This window comes from Enoplosus armatus, chromosome 3 (genome assembly GCF_043641665.1).
Source record: "Enoplosus armatus isolate fEnoArm2 chromosome 3, fEnoArm2.hap1, whole genome shotgun sequence".
Taxonomy (NCBI): domain Eukaryota; kingdom Metazoa; phylum Chordata; class Actinopteri; order Centrarchiformes; family Enoplosidae; genus Enoplosus; species Enoplosus armatus.
Window position 1 is genome coordinate 7,530,069 of NC_092182.1, and position 17,160 is coordinate 7,547,228.

Below are 17,160 nucleotides of genomic sequence, written 5' to 3' on the forward strand. Positions count from 1 at the left end.
GTACATCAAAATACAGGGACAAAATATTGATAAATACACACATTTCATATTATTCTCTTGTCTTTTTTGGAATAACACTGATGCATATTGCTGTTGTCAAGTGAAAAAATGAAACCTCCCTGAAAAAAAGCCTCTTTTAACTTGATTTGTAGCCAGTTCCAGTTTTGTAGAATAGGATTTGAAAGGTGTTCATTAGCCCCAGGGTCAGGGAGCCCTAATTTAATATTTTTTCATCATCTGCTAAAGCTGCATTAATCAATATTTTTATATTAACATTGAGACAAATCACTAAATGTAATGTGAAAGAGGTCACCCGCAGAGAAAATGTCACTCTGCTTTTAGCCTATTTTTAGCTCTTATTTTCCAGCAGCAGGCAGCTGTTTTCAGCAAACTACAATAAAAACATGACAAAGACAGAACATTGACGATGCACTGTGAGTCCCCTGTCTGTGAGACAGCCCTCGACTGGATGAACATGCTCAATAATTATTGATCAGCACAATCCAATACAGGTGGGCAAAGACACGCAATTAACTTCATTTCTCGGAGGAGGAGCAGACTCGAGCATCTCATGAATGCCAGCACACATTCTCGCACTCACACAAAGTGCCTCTCTGTAGTACACGCTTACTCAAGAGAAATCAATCACTACGCTGTATCAAGAGAATGAGATGCAAACAGTTAAACATGTAATTCATCACGCTTGACCCCGCCTTGAATTCACAATATATTGTATATGGGTGACAGGAAGGCGCTGCTTATCGAGTGACAGATTTCTTTGTCTTTCTCATTTCCACTCACTGAAATGTATACCATATTGTTAAGATGGTTGCAGCACCCAACGTCCTCTCTCTGCTCTCTCTCACTACACACACACACACACACAGGTGCTCCTCCAGGAGCGGAACTAGTGCAGTGTGAAATCAAGTGGGTGATTAAAATTTTGTGCGAGGCGAGGCGGGACGGCGTTCTATTTAACATTCCAGTTCAAAACATCTGAATGATAATTCACCGTGCCCGCTTTGTGGGTTCACCCTGTACAACAACACTGACGCTGTAACCTTGCGTTCCTTTTTAGCCACATGTGCTGCATCGTGTTAGCTGCATTTAGCAGGTGTAGAAAATATGGAATAATAGTAACTCGAGTTGCTCACAAGCGTCAAATTGACGACTCTGGTTGCAGATTTGTCCGCGGTTGCTCTAAATCCGTTTTAGCTTCCAAGTCATGGCTGCCTGGTCTGAGAAACTGTAATCTGTAGTGGTGTGTGTCATGTACAGAAAATTTAAACATTCCCATCTGGCTTTTTTTTCCATCTGCTGCTGACTCCACTCCAACTAAGGGCCCTCCTCATTAGAAAGCATAGGGAGGCTCTCCAAGTTGGATGATTGTAATTACCATCTACTTGCACACAGGGCGAGGCTTAATTGGCTGAGGGTAATAATATGTAAAACTGGTACATCACTGGAAAGAGGACTATTGGACAATCTGTGTTTGTAGCCAATTAGAAGCCTCTGACATTATCTATGTGGAGGCCAGCCAATAATCAATGGTGCTGTAATCAGACTATAGAAGTGAGTCAGATGGCCCTGCTGGAGATAATGGCATCACTCTCTCTGGCAAACACTGTAGGAACGCAGCAAGATTGCACCATCGGGCAATTACACGCTGCTGAAGTGGGCCCAGTCATATTCATCTCTTTTCCTAATCATCGCTGATTACGATGAATCCCACTTTAACTTTCTGTAGAAAGTCTGTGAAAAGTGTCATCGCTGTGAGTAAGCAGCTGCTGTCAATGCCTCCTCCAGGTTTTCAGTCAAGTCGAGGTGCAGCCTCAGTCCGCAAAAGCAGCAGCTGGCACAGGTGAAGACAGGTCTGCAGTGCATTCACACGAAAATAGGGCGACTTATGTGAAAAAAAAACAAAAAACAAAATGAAGGACACAAACTTCAGCAGACAGAGAGACCACAGCCACAGTGTCATTGTGTTTAGCCAAGGACAGGTACCTTTTCACTAATATAGCTGTCAGATTAATACGAACTGTGCTCTGTATTCTTTATCATTGGTGAGAAAAGAAAAGGTAATATGTCATTATGCAATACATATGTCATTTTCATAGTCTTTTCAAATCAAGCGTTTTTTTACTGTGCTTTCAAAGCCTGGATTATTCCTCCTTCCTGGTTTCCTCCCCTCCTTTCTTTTTCCCTTCCTGCTCTCTGTCCTCCCCGCCGTCCCTCTCTCTGACCCCTTCACCACTCCTTTCTCCCACCTCCCTTTCATCTCTCCATCCATCCCTGCCCAAGGGGGTCTTGCTCTGTTCTTATCCGATGTGTGGAAATGTCAGCAGTGTGAGGGGCTGGGGAGGGGGGGACAGCCAGACAGCCTGTGAAGGTGTTGAGTCACTCTGGCCCTGGAGACTGACTGACAGGCAGACACAATGGAGAGGCGAAAGGTCTCTACTGGCCTCTAATGTCTCAATACATGGCCCCCAACAACTTCACAGCCTCGAGTTTTCCTCGTTTCCTCTTGTCTTACTCTGTTTTTCTCTCTCTTTTTTTAGAACTTCCACCAGGATGGGAGAAAATAGACGATCCAGTGTATGGGGTCTACTATGTTGAGTAAGTGGCGTACAGTACGTGAAGGCACCCAACACCACACAAGGACATGCAAAAAGAAGAAGAAATGGCCTTCTCTACATTTCTTCTTTTTCCACAAAAATGGAAATGCTTTCACACATTTCCATTCAAAACAACAGAATTGCTTGACCTTACTGTAAATAGGAGCAGCTCTAATATATGTACTGCTGTGCTGCAAGACGTCACAGCCAGATTTCACTTCTGCTATTTTGGTCTTTTGTGTACTGGAAAATGTAGGCCATTTTGTTTGTGTCATTGTCATTTGGGAAAACATGCAGCGTGTGTGTGTGTGTATCTCATCTTGTGTGAAGCCCCTCGGCTTCAGCATTAATACGAATATGTTTCATGCGTTTTTGATGTTGTTCAAAGCAGCACCTGGGGGTTCAAGGCTGTGGCTTTTCTATTTTTTTCCCTCTTTGTCTCTGCAATATTTTCTTTTTTTTCCCTAACCGACATTATTCACCGTTTCCTTCATTTGCTGTATAATGTGGTGCTTTCAGGTGTAATTTCTCTGTGCTGGTAGGTTAGTAGGAAAAACTACAGGGTTGGTGTGTGAGATGTGAAACATGTTTGCAGTTTCTGTGAAATAAGACATTACCAGTGGGATTTATTTGATGTGATTTGTGGGTGTTTCTGTGTAAGTATGGATGGATGCTTGTGTATACTGCCACTGTGTATTAATCAAAGCTTATCCCCATGTCTCCCCTCCCTCTCTTAACCCTATCTCTCCTATTACCTTATCCTCATTGTTCTCCCTCCCTGCTGCGCTCCCCTCTCCTGCTGGTATTTACTTCTTGTCCAACATCCTGCTTTCTATTTCCATCATTCGTTCCTTCTGTCCTTCATTTCTTATTCCTCAACGTCCATCCACTCATCGTCCCAAAGTCATATCAACAGGAAGACCCAGTATGAGAATCCAGTGTTGGAGGCTAAGAGGCGCCGGCAGCTGGAACAGCAGCAGCCCCAGCAGCCTCAGCCCCAAAGCCAGCAGCCACCTGAAGGTGAGCGCTACATCCGAGGTTCGTTCACAAGCCCCCACCAAGGGCGTCATTTCCTTTCTTTCTATTCATGTGTGTGACTGAGCTGTCTGCATATCTGTCTCTGTATGTCTGTGTTTGAGATTGTGTCTTTACAGCAATAATTGCTGCAGTACTTGATGTTGCCTGCTACTGCCTTATGATTTGCTAAGTGCCCTTCCATAAAGGCATAACTATTATTTGCGGCTGTACCACGCAGCCTTTTTGAAGTTAATTTCTATTTTCTGTGTTGCTTTCGGATACTTGTTCGCGGTAATAACTTGAAAGCTTTTTTTTCTTAGGTGAAGTCAGGTAAGTTTGGCTCCAACTGAAAATTTTCTACCTGCTAAAGAGAGTCTCTTTCCTTATTTGTGTCATGTCTTAATAAAGCACCAACCATGATAACGGTGAGGATTTAGCTCGCACAGCTGCCAAAACTCAACCAATGGGTAACTTTAGGTAGCTTCTGCTTCCTGTCTTAAACCATGTGCATTCACAGGACACCCCGCAGAGAGATTAATTGTAAATGCAGGCCGGCCCACATGGGAACCCTCCTATCGCGCTCCACCTTCTGCTCATTCAGCAGAAACCATTCAATTCCGTTCGATCACCTGCTGACTTTTCCCCCGTCTGAAAGCTCAATCTCGCTACAAAAAAACTCAATACCTTCAAGCAGGTTTTTACCCCCTTTTTCCACGTCTGCATTGATTCTATCTCAATGTTAAGAATATTAATGAAGGTTGTAGTCTGATTGGTGCCGTGATGCCGTAACAAAGTGATTCATCAAACATGCTAGCCATTATGAAGAAATGGGTCGCTCTATTTTCACACACCTCCATCTTTATCCAATAGAGAGACGTGAAACAGTGTTAAAAGCTTAGTGTTTGTGCTTACATGTTATCTTACTGTTGCTTGGTGAGGAGATGTGAAACTGTAATGTAGGTTTCACATTATATCTTGGTGGTCAGAGTTTTTGAACCACTGCCATTCACTTGTTGTTCTGTGGGAAGGTTTTGTTACCGAATATCATACCAGGACATCGTACCAGGAAATGTATCTTTTTCCCAGAGACCTATTCCTTCACAATTTCCTCCAGCTTCATAGAAAGGCAAATGGCTATTTCCCGACACACAGAGCACAGTAGGCCATGTTGTCCCAGAGCCCTTAGCCCTGGTTTCTTCGACAAGTAGGGCAGCTGTGCACCTGTCTAGACCCCATCTAGAGAACATGTGCCTCTTGCTGTTGCAGAATGGATCGAGGACTCGGCGTTGGCAGGGGCCCCACTGGCCAGCTATGCTGCCAACCACCAGGAGACCTACAGGGACCCTCAGACAGGACCTACAGTGCCCAACGCAATGGGACAAAAACGTAAGTTCCCATCTCTATAGAATTAAAGTTTGAAACTTCATAAAAAAAGGATTACTCGTTCTGTTTCTAGGCTGTGTTACCCAGAGAGACTTATTATGAGTTAAACCAAATGCAGCTCTCACAGTATAGTTTGTTTTCCTGAGCCGACGCCTCAGGCCGTGTTTGAGTTTTCATGATGGTGGACCAGTTATGAATTGACACTATAAAATATAACATTCAACTCATCTGGTATGTACATCGACTTCATTTTTCCAAGCGAGCACTCAGACAGCGTTTTTATTTTCCCTATCCGACAAACCAGATATAACTCTGCCGAGCACAGTTTTATTTTATATACATGCTCCCTCAATGTTTACTGTGGCCACATGTTACTTCTCGTGGAACCTCATCATTTCACCCATCATTTAGCGACACGCACACCTACAGACACAGCGTCTAGCCGTTACTGTGTGTTTTCCTTCTCCTGGTTGCCAGCTCCTTTTATACCAGCCTCCCACTAGCAGCTTGTCTAATTAGCACAGCCATGGCAGAGAATTAAGTGCCTCACCCCGTCGCTCCCTCTTACTCTCCCTTTGCTGCTCTATTGGCCGTCTTTTCCTTTTCCCTCATCGATGTCTTTATTTTATGGCCGTCTCGCTGGTTTTTGTCTCATCTCCCGCCACTCTGCTTTGCTTCAGTTATTGGTTCTGTCCATCTCTCTGTCTTTATACCTCACTCTGCGTCTCCCACCCCCTCTGACTTTTCTTTTTTATACTGTCCTAGGCCTTGACATTCCTCCACAGAGAGGCGTCGTTTGAAATCTCTTTATCTAACTCCCGACTTTCATGTTTTTCCTGCTTCCTGGTCTGTTCTTACATCTTTGGATCCCTTGTGGATAAAGCTGCCATCTATGTTCACAGTTTTGTTACATCTCTTCTGTTCTGAAAAATGCTATTCAAAGGCATTGCACACACACACACACACACACACACACACACACACTTCGCAAAACACCACAAACACAAGGACACCAACTGACTCCAAGGGTAATGCATTTTTCATTGAATGCATAAACTGTAGCACTAGCATAACCTTATGTTGGACTGCAGGTCACTAAGCACACATCCCCCTGTGGTCCCGTCTCCTTAATGTACTCTCTCTCCGTCTCCTTCTCCCTGTTCGCTTTCATTCTCTCCTTCACCTCTGCCAACATCTCTTTGTTCATTTGTGTGAAGTAATTCCTGGAGTAATTTTCTGTACTATTTGGCTCACGTTATGTCTATAAATAGACGGCTAGAGCTCAGCCTGTCCCTGTATTCAACAGTTGTTCCCCTCCATCCTCCACAGTGGAGACGGTGGATGAATACCTCCCTCAGTTTTTAGATTGAGACTGATTCCATCTCATATCTTTCTTCATTTTATCCCTAACGCCAGATAATGAGGTAGAGAAAGCAAGAAGAAAAAGGATAACTGAGTAATTGGGTTTCGATTGCAGTCTTTGAGCCGTTGTCATGACTTAAGACTTAAGATATTTCTGTGTTAATTGAACCTTCACAGCCAGTGTTGAACGATAAAGATGTCTTGTTGGCAGATGAGGTTGTACTTCAGTAGCCTTTGTATGAGAGAGGCAGAGCCCTCTCTCATACAAAGGCTTTTATCATGTGACCTTCATGAATTAAGGATGAATTAAGGATGTCGCTGGCATTTGATTTCATTACTCAAAAATCTAGTTCCTCTGTTACATCTTTTAATACAAGACCACCATTTAAAGTGAAAAAGACACAGGAGCCAATCATGAAGCTGAGATAGCATTATTCAATTTGCACCATGTTAAAATAGATATATTATCATGCTTTGTATCCTCTTTGATGTTTTAACTGCCTGATGTGCAGGCTGCTTTTTGAACAATGCCTTTGAATGCACTTTCAAGTACGGGTAATCAATATAGCCTTAGTCAGCACAGGTACAGTATCCTTTACAAGCATCATATACAGCTCTCTTTGTCCATCCAGTCAGATAAATCAGATAATGAAATCAAACGTAGTTGCTAGATACTGCCCATAGCCTAGACCCAACTTCAAACCCAGAATCAAGGCACTCTTTTCAGGGAAGAGGAGGCGGCACCAGGAGGATTGATTGGGATTCTGCACTGATTCATGTTATCAGACAGGAGCACGCCCACTGAGTGATCACCAATCCATGGCCAATAGCCATTATACTCATTTTAAGCGGTTGCACTGATCACTAAGAGTAAAGGTTAGTTGGGTGTTTAGATTAATGTTTTTGAGGAGCAAAAGCATTTTATTGAAGTCTAGGTTCACCAGACCGAGAGCGCTTTTAGCATTTTTGGTGACATGTAAGCAGAACTCAAAGCGGCTTAATCCAGTTACAATCTGCGCATCAGAATGATCAAAATTGAATTATCTGTGTTTGTGTGTGCAGGAGGGAAGCCTTTCTTTACACGCAACCGATCCGAGCTGAAGGGGACTTTTATCAATACCAAGCTGAAAAAGAGCCGCCGGGGGTTCGGTTTCACTGTTGTGGGAGGCGACGAGCCAGACGAGTTCCTACAGATCAAGAGCCTGGTCCTAGATGGACCTGCAGCCCTTGACGGCAAAATGGAGACAGGTTGGTGTGCTAAATTTATAAAGACGGAATACTGCTTTTGAATATTGCTGTATTGATTGTCTGAATGCTGAATGGTGTATAAGCAAGGAAGCTAAAACTTAGTATCAAATAAACAAGCTTGCATACAACATAAACTTCTCCCTCATCTCCACCTTTAAGGTGATGTGATCGTGAGCGTCAACGACACATGTGTGCTCGGCTACACCCACGCCCAAGTTGTGAAGATCTTCCAGTCCATCCCAATTGGTTCCATGGTCAACTTGGAGCTGTGCCGTGGCTACCCACTGCCCTTTGACCCCGATGACCCCAACACCAGCTTGGTGACCTCAGTGGCCATTCTAGAAAACAAAGAGCCAATCATCGTCAACGGCCAGGAGGCCCCCAATAGCTATGACTCACCGCCCAGCCACGGCAGTCAGAACAACAACAACGGCTCGACCAACGGCGGGGCACCCCTCAATGGCCTCCCCCGACCCCACAGCCCCTCGGCGGAGGTGGCGTCTGATACCTCTTCACAGCACGGCTACCCCAGCGACGTGGTCACCCTGGCCTCGTCCATCGCAACACAACCCGAGCTCATCACTGTACACATGGAGAAAGGAGACAAGGGCTTCGGCTTTACCATCGCCGACAGCCCCGGAGGTGGAGGGCAGCGAGTGAAGCAGATCGTGGACTACCCACGCTGCCGCGGCCTCAAGGAGGGTGACATCATCGTGGAGGTGAACAAGAGAAACGTGCAGAGCATGTCTCACAACCAGGTGGTCGACCTGCTCAGCAAGTGTCCCAAAGGCAGCGAGGTCACCATGCTGGTGCAGAGAGGTGAGCAGAGGCTGATCCCTCCTTATGTAGACTTGTCGTCTCCGTGAGTTTGTCGTTTGTATTGTAACTGATGAGAGCAGATGGAGATGAGGAAACAGGTGTCAAGTTATTTGGCGGTTTCTCATTTATGTGTCCATATGTTGAAGCATTGCTAAAACAAAACAAACCTTTCCCATGAATCTGCTCGATGCTGTTGACAAAAAAATAATAGGCTTCTGCCTTACGGGCTGTTCCAGCTCACACAGAGCTCTTTTATTGACACACACATTTATTTATTCATGTAAATAGATGTGGGAAGCAAAAAAGAGATTGTAAAGAAGGCAAGAGAGAGGGATAATTATGGTATGGAAGGAGAAAAGGAGCCGCAGAGAAAGTTCTGGAAATAACATTTGAGGCCTAGCTGAAAGTGAAGAGGGAAGAGAGAGTGAGGTGTTTACACTGAATAGCATTGACAGTCAGAACATTACAGCTGTCTTGAAATGGAAAGGAGGCAGAGGGAAGGAGAAGTAAAAAGGGGAGATGGAGGGACTATGAAAAGAAGGGTGAACACGGGAGTGAAACTCAGGTTTAGTCTGTGTTTCAGGTCAGAGAGTCTGAATATTCTCCCTCTTTTATTTTCAGTCTGTCTCACACTCAGTCTCTCTCTCTCTGCCCAGGTTCTTATTCACTTCCCTCTGTTCCTGCCTGCTGTGTTTGTTAGTTGACAACACTTCTAGTTTATTCAAGGCTTTTAGTGTACTCCTATGTCAAAGCTAGTCTCTTTAAAGTTGCCACCAATTGTGCTGGCGTGCCTTTTATCCGCCCACCTGGCTATCTGGCTTGGTATGAGCTTAACATACGTGTTAGTTGGTCAGCGTCAATCCAGTGAAAACAGTGCACCAGCATGTGAATGCAGCTATTCAACGTGCACCGCCTAGCTTTTGTCATGGTTTCTGATTGAAAATCACTGTCGCACAGAAGCACTAAATGGAAACAAAGCAACTGTGAATGGAGGATAAAACTGAAATGATTGAATTTCGGTATTTTCCCTCCAATCCCCCTCAGACTCGCAGACCTCCAAAGCTCTAAACGCACTGTGTGATACAAGTAATTGGACTATTTTCTCTGTCAGACTGTCCATAGCTTGCCTTGGGCCTTATTAATTCAAGTAACTAAAAGGTTTTTGTGTGTGTGTGCACACACGTGCAGTTTATCTGCTCTGTAGGGTTAAGTGCTCAGAACTGTCAAGGGAAATTGGTCAGATGAATGGCGGCCAAATCGCATTGTAGTCCCACATTGAGTGTCTGTCTGTTTATCTACATGTGTGATTCCGTCTCAATTTGTATCTCCGTCTCTTTCTCCACGTTGTCACACTCTCTGTTTGTCTCGCTTCTTGACACACACCCACACTCCAAACACACACAGACCAAACCTCTTTTGCTAATGAGTAGCATTTCTTCATCATGCTAGTGTACACAAGCCCATAAAGTGATACCGCCTCATCATGGGCAGGGGCTTAATGGGCTGTCAATAACACAGAAGGCAGTTCAGCTGGGCTTGTGTTAACGCAGTGACTGGCTCTGATAGCCACAGACAGACAAATATGACCGTGATAGAAGGAATGGCACCGAGCTGAAAGACAAAGATATGGATGGTGATAATGCATATGGAGCTATTTAATTGAACCAGCATTACTAGATGCCTTTTTATGGTTGGTTTTATCCTACTTATGGTTTGTTTACGAAGGATGCCAGTCAGCAGAGAAACACAAACACAGGAAACAATATGAAAGCCAATATGATATATAGTGTATTATAGCAGGACCTGTCTTCCTGGTACTTCGTGCAGATTAATAATAGAACAAAAGTCTGCTCACTGCACTTCTCTATTTGCAGTGTAAGTACCAAGTGATGGCTACTGTGTGTTTTACAAAGAACCTTTCTGATGAAGAGCCAGAAATTAGTAATCCAAAGTACAAATTGGACTCGTACAGCGTGTCGACTTGTTTTTTATTTTTGTAACACACACAAGGGCTGGATACCAAACCTCCATGTCTTTTTGGTACCAACAAAAAGCTGTCAAGTTTTGACACCTGCCGTTGAATCCTCTGTCCACTGTATTCATTGAAGTAAAGCTCTTGTACAGCAGCAGCTCGTGTTTAGACAACATTTGATTTCAAAGCAAGGTATCGAAAAAAGCATTTTTTTGTATTGATACCAAAGCTCTATCATATTGATACTAGTGATGAAAACTCAATAATACGCCTTTCTAGCATCTTGACATGGATTGTGCATGTGTGAGAATGCGATTTGTTGAAGATATGTGAACAACCAAAGTTATATTTGATCTAAGACTGCCACTAACGATTATATCTATTGTTGATTCATCTCTTTTTTTCTATCAATGGATAAATTGTTTTGTGTCAGGAGAAAGTGAATCAGAGTTTCCCAGAGTCAATGATGACGTCTTCAAATGTCGTTTTATCCAACCAACAGTCTAAATCCCAAAGATGTTGAGTTTCCAACGATAAATAATCAAACAGACATGAAATCGCAAATTATCACACTGGAGGAGCTGCAACCAGAGAATTATTGGTATTTCTGCTTGATAAATTACTTAAACACTCGATTACCAAAATTGTTGTGGATTAATTTTATGATGATGAGTTAATCTACTAATTGTTTCAGCACTATCTTTATTTAGATCTGCTGATCAATACAGTTTACAATGTGAGCAGATGGAAATAATTTAGATCATTTAGTCTATTTGTGTTATTACAAATGAAAAAGATTAATTTTAGTGAATGAATTAGTTAAAGAACTGATACCAGGGCTACAGTGGCTCCATCAAAGCTTTATGGACATACACCCCAATTCCCACACATTTCCTGTCCGTCAGATTTCCCATGTGAAGCTGTTTACATCATATACTTTTTCTTTGTGTCAGTGCCCCACCCACATATCATACGTGTTGCTAACACACACACACACACACACACACAGCTGCACTCATAAGAACATAAACCAAGGTTCTAGACACGGTGCCTTAATTACTTTGCCGCTCTCACGCTCCTCACTGCTTTCTCACTTCGGCTCACTCTACCAGTAGCGGCAAGGCACACTGGACTCTAATTGGGGTCCTGATGTCAGCTTTGCTTATCATACACATACATCTTTTTCTCTCTTGTGCTCTCTTTTACTCTCACTCTCCTTCCATCCATCAAGAATCTCACTGAGCAAACACCGCTTGTGCGTGCAGGCACACACACACACACACACACACACACACACACACACACTCTGTGTCAATATCAAACGTGAACGGCCGTGCATCTAATTATAGATTCGAAGCAGAAAGACCCTGGTACAGTCTTAATTGGTGGAGATCCACCTCCTCCTCCAACCCCCCATCCCCCCTCTTCTGTTTCTATTCCCCCACTGCAAAGTATGCAGATTCACACCCACTCGCCCACATAAAGATGGGAGCCGATCCCTGAGGACCAGCGCGCGGGGATATGCAATCGTTAAGGCTGCTGTGCGCAACAGTGTGCCCCCTCACCCCTCTCGCAGTGTGTGAGCATGTGCGCAAGTCAGCTTGTGCGAAAATATGATCGTGTGTTTTTACACCAGCCACAGTGTGCTGAAACTGCGATTCATGGATCTCGGTGTGAAAAACTGACAATATGAATCTCATTTGAGGGTTTTCGCTCTCATCTTCTTTGTCTGAGCAAGCTACATTTGCTATGTATGATCCTTTTTTATTTCACCCTTTTTGGTCCACCCACAGGTCAGGAGTGTCAGGTTATGAGACTTTGGTGAGGTGTTTGATAGGTTAAGCACACAAGACTCAGAGGTTCTACATTTTGTACTCTGAGATGTACTGCCTATGAGCACACGGGCATGATTTATTACTCCAATCAGGTCTGTGTTTCGTGATACATCGTTCTTTCATTTGTCTAATTACACTGCTCTAATGTGCTCATTTTCCCCTGCCTGTCTTCTCCTGCCCCCACTGATGCGCTGACATAATTCATTTTGGCCCCTGATGTCTTGCCGTAACACAGACGCTAATTTCCTCTCCCCTGTTCCCTTTAAAAAGGTGTAAATGTTACAGGGTCTTTAGGGACACATACACCTGCTCTACAGCCTTTTGTCAGCTAGAATCTGTTTGGGTGTTGAATTTCTGAGAAGCAGCCTCTCAATAGCCCAGCAGCTCAGGTCATTAGTCAGCTGTAGAAAAATGAAGCCCATTTGTCTCAGCGTGGATGTAGTGTCGCGTTCTACTCCTTTTTCTTCCTTTTTTTGACCGGTTTGTAAGGCCTGGCAGGTGCTGCAATGAATGCAAGGTGATTTGTGCCTGGCTCCAGCGAGTGCTCATAGCCATGTACAGGAAATGGAAGGAAAAATGGCTGCAGTGGACGACGGGAGAGAGGAAGAGAACGGTGGATGGAAGGATCAGAGAGATGATGAAAGAGCGGCACAGAAACCCCCATGATGCTCTGCTTCCCCCTACACACACACACACACACACACACACACTTCATGACCCATCAATCAACAGTGACACATTAGTCCCTGTTGGGCAATCAGGCCTCGCACTCCTCCTCTCCCTCAGAATGAGAGGTGGACCTTTTTCTCTCTCCTCCCACGTAGCTGGCGGACGGACAAATGGCAGGTTGAGGGACTAAAACAGACAAGAGGCGAGAACTATTTTGCAGATGTTAGTGTATTTGATGAACTCCCCTCCTCTGCACAGCTACTTTCCTTATCCCCTTTTGAATAATTGTGAAGCTGAACGCCCAAAGACATGTCCGAGACCTCAGATTATCTGCATGGTTACTTGGGAAAACTCTTAAGAGCATTCATCTCCAAAGCATCCATAGGGTTAAAGCACAAGAAGGTATGTTTCCTTTTGTTTACGTTTGTTTGCGTTTCCCCTCATTGCCTTTAAGAGCAGTTTGAAAGAGATTTATTGTACCCTTGGAGACAGACAGGGGGCTGAAAATGTGCGTTTTCCTTTGTTTTTTCATGGATGCGTGACTTAAAGAGGGTAAAAACACCGAGTGGATAATTGCCACACCAGATAGCTCCTATTGGCATAATGTTGGGCAAGTGAAACGACAGCTTGTAAATGCCTCCTGTCAAAAAGCACTCCTCGGATCAGTGTTCTTTGAGGACACACACTGATGGGCACAAAAACACAATTATTGTGAACTTACATAACCTACATAAACAAACTCACAGTTACCGGCAGGCACATTCACGAGGCCCTGTATAATGTAGACAGTCTTGTACACACCCATTAGAAAGAGATAAACGTTGATGATGGGTCCCTGCACAGACCAAAGCAGGAAATCAATTCTCTGTATGGGCAGGAAGCGTCGTATTTTTGCCCACTTCACATTAAAAATTCTGCTGACTGCACGTTCCAATGGCACCATAACGAACAGCATTGCAGTCCCGAAAAAGCAATGATGGGGGAGCGGGCTGCCCGCTAGGAGTCCACGATTCACCTCCGCTCATTCTTAGCTTGCTTAGAGGCTTGTGCCTGTGAATCACTGCTTGTTGCACAGGGACAAGGTGAGCCTCTCTCTCCCTCACCTCCCCCCACCCCCACCAACCAATCTCCCATGTCTTCACACCTCCATAGCTATTGGGCGAGTTCTAAATCTCCACCATTGCACCATCCTTTGTTTCTATGACAATGCTCTGCAGATAATCTGCACTGGGGTCTCCTCTGGGTGGATGTGTGCATTTGTGGGAGGAGGGGAGTTCACCCCTGCCTCAAGAAAGGAGGCTCAATGCAGTGCCTCAGTAATCATTTGATAATAAAGCATGAAAAATTGCCCTCTTCCATCACTTTTTTTTTTTTTACTTTTGGCATGCATGCTCTCCCTGGTCATCTAGTTAGCTACATTGTCATGCTCCTCTGTCACATTTAATTTCACTGTTTACATACACACGTAGAGGCAAGCTAAATAAAGCTGTACTCTGCAGGGCTGTCACGTCCTGGCTGCTGATGTACACAGCTGATGTGAGCCTTTCGCTCCTTGGAGACCGTCTGTCAGTTCCCCACGGTCACCAGGCACTGTCGCCACGGTGACAGATGGACCTGCCTGTTGGAAGCCATCACTCCTAGCCGAGATCTACCAACACACACGCACACACACGCACTGTGGACAGACAACATAATCTGCTTAGTAATGGCTTCCGTTTAGTGGCTGCTGTGCTGCCAGGTTGTTGCAACAGTTCCTATCTGTTGAAGGGAGCTGCACGAGCGCGTTCAGCCGAGGGTACGGTACCTGTTGTCAACCTGTACCCAGTTCAGCCGATACAATCAATCCAGAGCTCCTTTGGAAGCAATGCTCTGCTGAGTTCATCTTTCCAGTGCACCAATCTTAACTAATGTATAGTTGCATTTATTCCACCACACCTTATTTCCAGACTCCCCCATGTGTTGTCTTCACACACCCGAACTGTTGGAGTTCAACCAGCTGTGGGACTGTCACACAGAGAAAAAAACAAGTTGTGTTTGCTGAAATTCATGGAGTTTTGCCTCCGGCACTGAAACAAGATGACTGCTATTCTGTCAAGCTCAATAAAAAAAATGTACTGCAATCCTCAAATATACTGGATACTTTGTTATTTCGGCTTCAGTGGAATTCATAATAATCAGTTGATATATCATTAATCATAAAAAAAACACACATTATACAAATGTAGTGCCCCGTAGGTTGAGCAGTCCTTCATTATTCACCGTCACTTCACCACAAAATTTAAGATTTAGTAAGCAGCATAAAATGAGCTGGGGGGTCCCACAGTGGTCCCGGCCCATTATTTGAGAGCTGGAGGCGCTGAGGATTTAGTCGGCGCTCTCTCACTCGGGCTGTCAGCGCGTAGGCCGGCCGAGATCGCCCACCTGTCCGAAACTGCTCTGTCCTCCCTCTTGTATGTAATTGGGACTGGAGGTTGGCCCAAACATCCACAATACCTTTTGATCTGGGAGCTTCAAACACACCGTGGCGCTTCACACATACACACACACACACACATACAACCCCCCCCCCCCCCTCATAGAACTGCTTCTGTCTACCAATGTAGTGTTGGCCTGCGTACTGTTGTGTCTTCTTTGTTTTTGGTTTGTTTCTAAGTATTTGTCAAAGGGATTCATGGCCTCACAGTTTAGTTGAGTTGTATTGCTTTTACGGTAAAATATATCGATTTCAAGGTGAAATTTAAAAAGCACAGAGGACCTGAATCAAGTCTGAGTCTTTTTTTGCGTATCAGTGTGTCTGATGTAAAGGCCGGGAGAGAGAGCGTGCTGAGAGACATTGACGGACAGCAGCAGCTGATCAGTTGCAGTGGCTGGATAAAGGATAATCAAACACCAGCCTGACACTTTGGCTGACAGCGTGCTTAGCCCAGAGAGAATACCTCAGGATTGATAGCGTGCATCTGCGTTGCGCGTCTGATTTTAGGGGGATTGTTATGCGCTTGTGAATGAATGATTCCTATTGATTGAAAAAAAGGGGGTGAAAAGGGGAGAGAATGAGGGGGGAGAGAGGAAGGAGAGGAGGGAAAAAAAGCTGCAGACGCAACACAGTTGGAGCTGTCAGCTGTGAATGAACGCAGATGCCGAAGAGATAAAGAAGACAAGAGCGTGTGTGTGTGTGTGTGTGTGTGTGTGTGTGAGTGAGAGAGATCTTATCCTCTCAGTTGCCCTAAAGGATTGACACGCAATAGTGGCCCATTTTCTCGGATCAGACACCGCCTAGTCTCACTCATGCTTTACATGTGTTACACACTCCTATTGTATGTCAGAGGTGTGTGTGGTTCAAACTCCACTCATTGTTGAATTTTGAATATTATACAGGTAAATACACACACACACACACACACGAGTCTTGCATTTTCTCTTTTGTTTCATGCGTTCCTTCTCCCGTTCTCATTTCCATAACTTCATACAACTGTTTGTTTCATGCAGAGTCGAGGGAGGGAGGGAGGGAGGGGGAGAGGGCAGCGATGTGCTTAAGGAGCAGATTTCCCTGGCTAGATCCAGGCTGTGTTAGCGTTTCAGTCGTCCGTCTGTCTTTCTTTGTGCGCTTGTCTGTGATAATGATATTTCTGCGATGATACTCCTGGTCACTGCTCACTCACGCAGAAACCCGACTGTCATACCTTAAGCACACTTCGTTTTGTGTCAGGAGCGCTGCACGAAGCCGCCTGTGTGTGTGTGTGTGTGTGTGTGTGCAGCTGCATGGATGTTTCCCACCAGGGGTGGGAAGGAGACTGAGATGGAGGGGGAGAGAGAGAGAGAGAGAGAGAGGGAGGGGACGGTGGGTGATGATGCTGAGGGAAGAAAAGGGAGGGAGGACAGTGTGCAGTGAGGTGAGAGAGAGAGAGAGAGGGAAAAAAAGGAAAAGGCAGCGGGAAAGGGAGAGACGGGAGGACACGGCAACTGCCTATAGATGCTGGAGCCTTCGACAGCGGAGCGCGGCGCTCAGCGGACACAGGAAGATGGTCTCAGTAAGAGGGGAACTGACGGTTGCCTATAATTTAATGTTCAGTATCTTGGACTCCTTCTCCATGGGTAATGCTACGGCCAGGAACTCCAGAGCACAGCTCGCTTTGCTCCTCTCTGCTCCTCTCTCTTTATTCTCAGGCTTAGTTGCTCTCCAGGATTCTGTCCTTTCCTCTTAACTCTCACTTTCCTCCCTCAAACACACACACACACACAC

The 17,160-nt window shown here is 44.9% G+C and overlaps 1 protein-coding gene across 2 annotated transcripts in view; it reads left to right on the top strand.

Moving 5' to 3' along the window:
* Positions 1 to 17,160, top strand: part of magi1b (membrane associated guanylate kinase, WW and PDZ domain containing 1b) — a 126,779-nt gene that overhangs the window by 85,245 nt on the left and 24,374 nt on the right. Inside the window, exons 8-15 of one of the 2 annotated variants that reach the window (XM_070901917.1) lie at positions 2,559 to 2,616; positions 3,520 to 3,653; positions 4,899 to 4,917; positions 6,116 to 6,136; positions 7,062 to 7,085; positions 7,166 to 7,182; positions 7,440 to 7,625; positions 7,785 to 8,444. In XM_070901917.1, the coding sequence (XP_070758018.1) occupies positions 2,559 to 2,616; positions 3,520 to 3,653; positions 4,899 to 4,917; positions 6,116 to 6,136; positions 7,062 to 7,085; positions 7,166 to 7,182; positions 7,440 to 7,625; positions 7,785 to 8,444 (1,119 nt within the window). Of the gene's footprint in view, positions 1 to 2,558; positions 2,617 to 3,519; positions 3,654 to 4,898; positions 5,019 to 6,115; positions 6,137 to 7,061; positions 7,086 to 7,165; positions 7,183 to 7,439; positions 7,626 to 7,784; positions 8,445 to 17,160 lie in introns of both variants that reach the window. The other variant, XM_070901918.1, reaches the window with a different exon arrangement.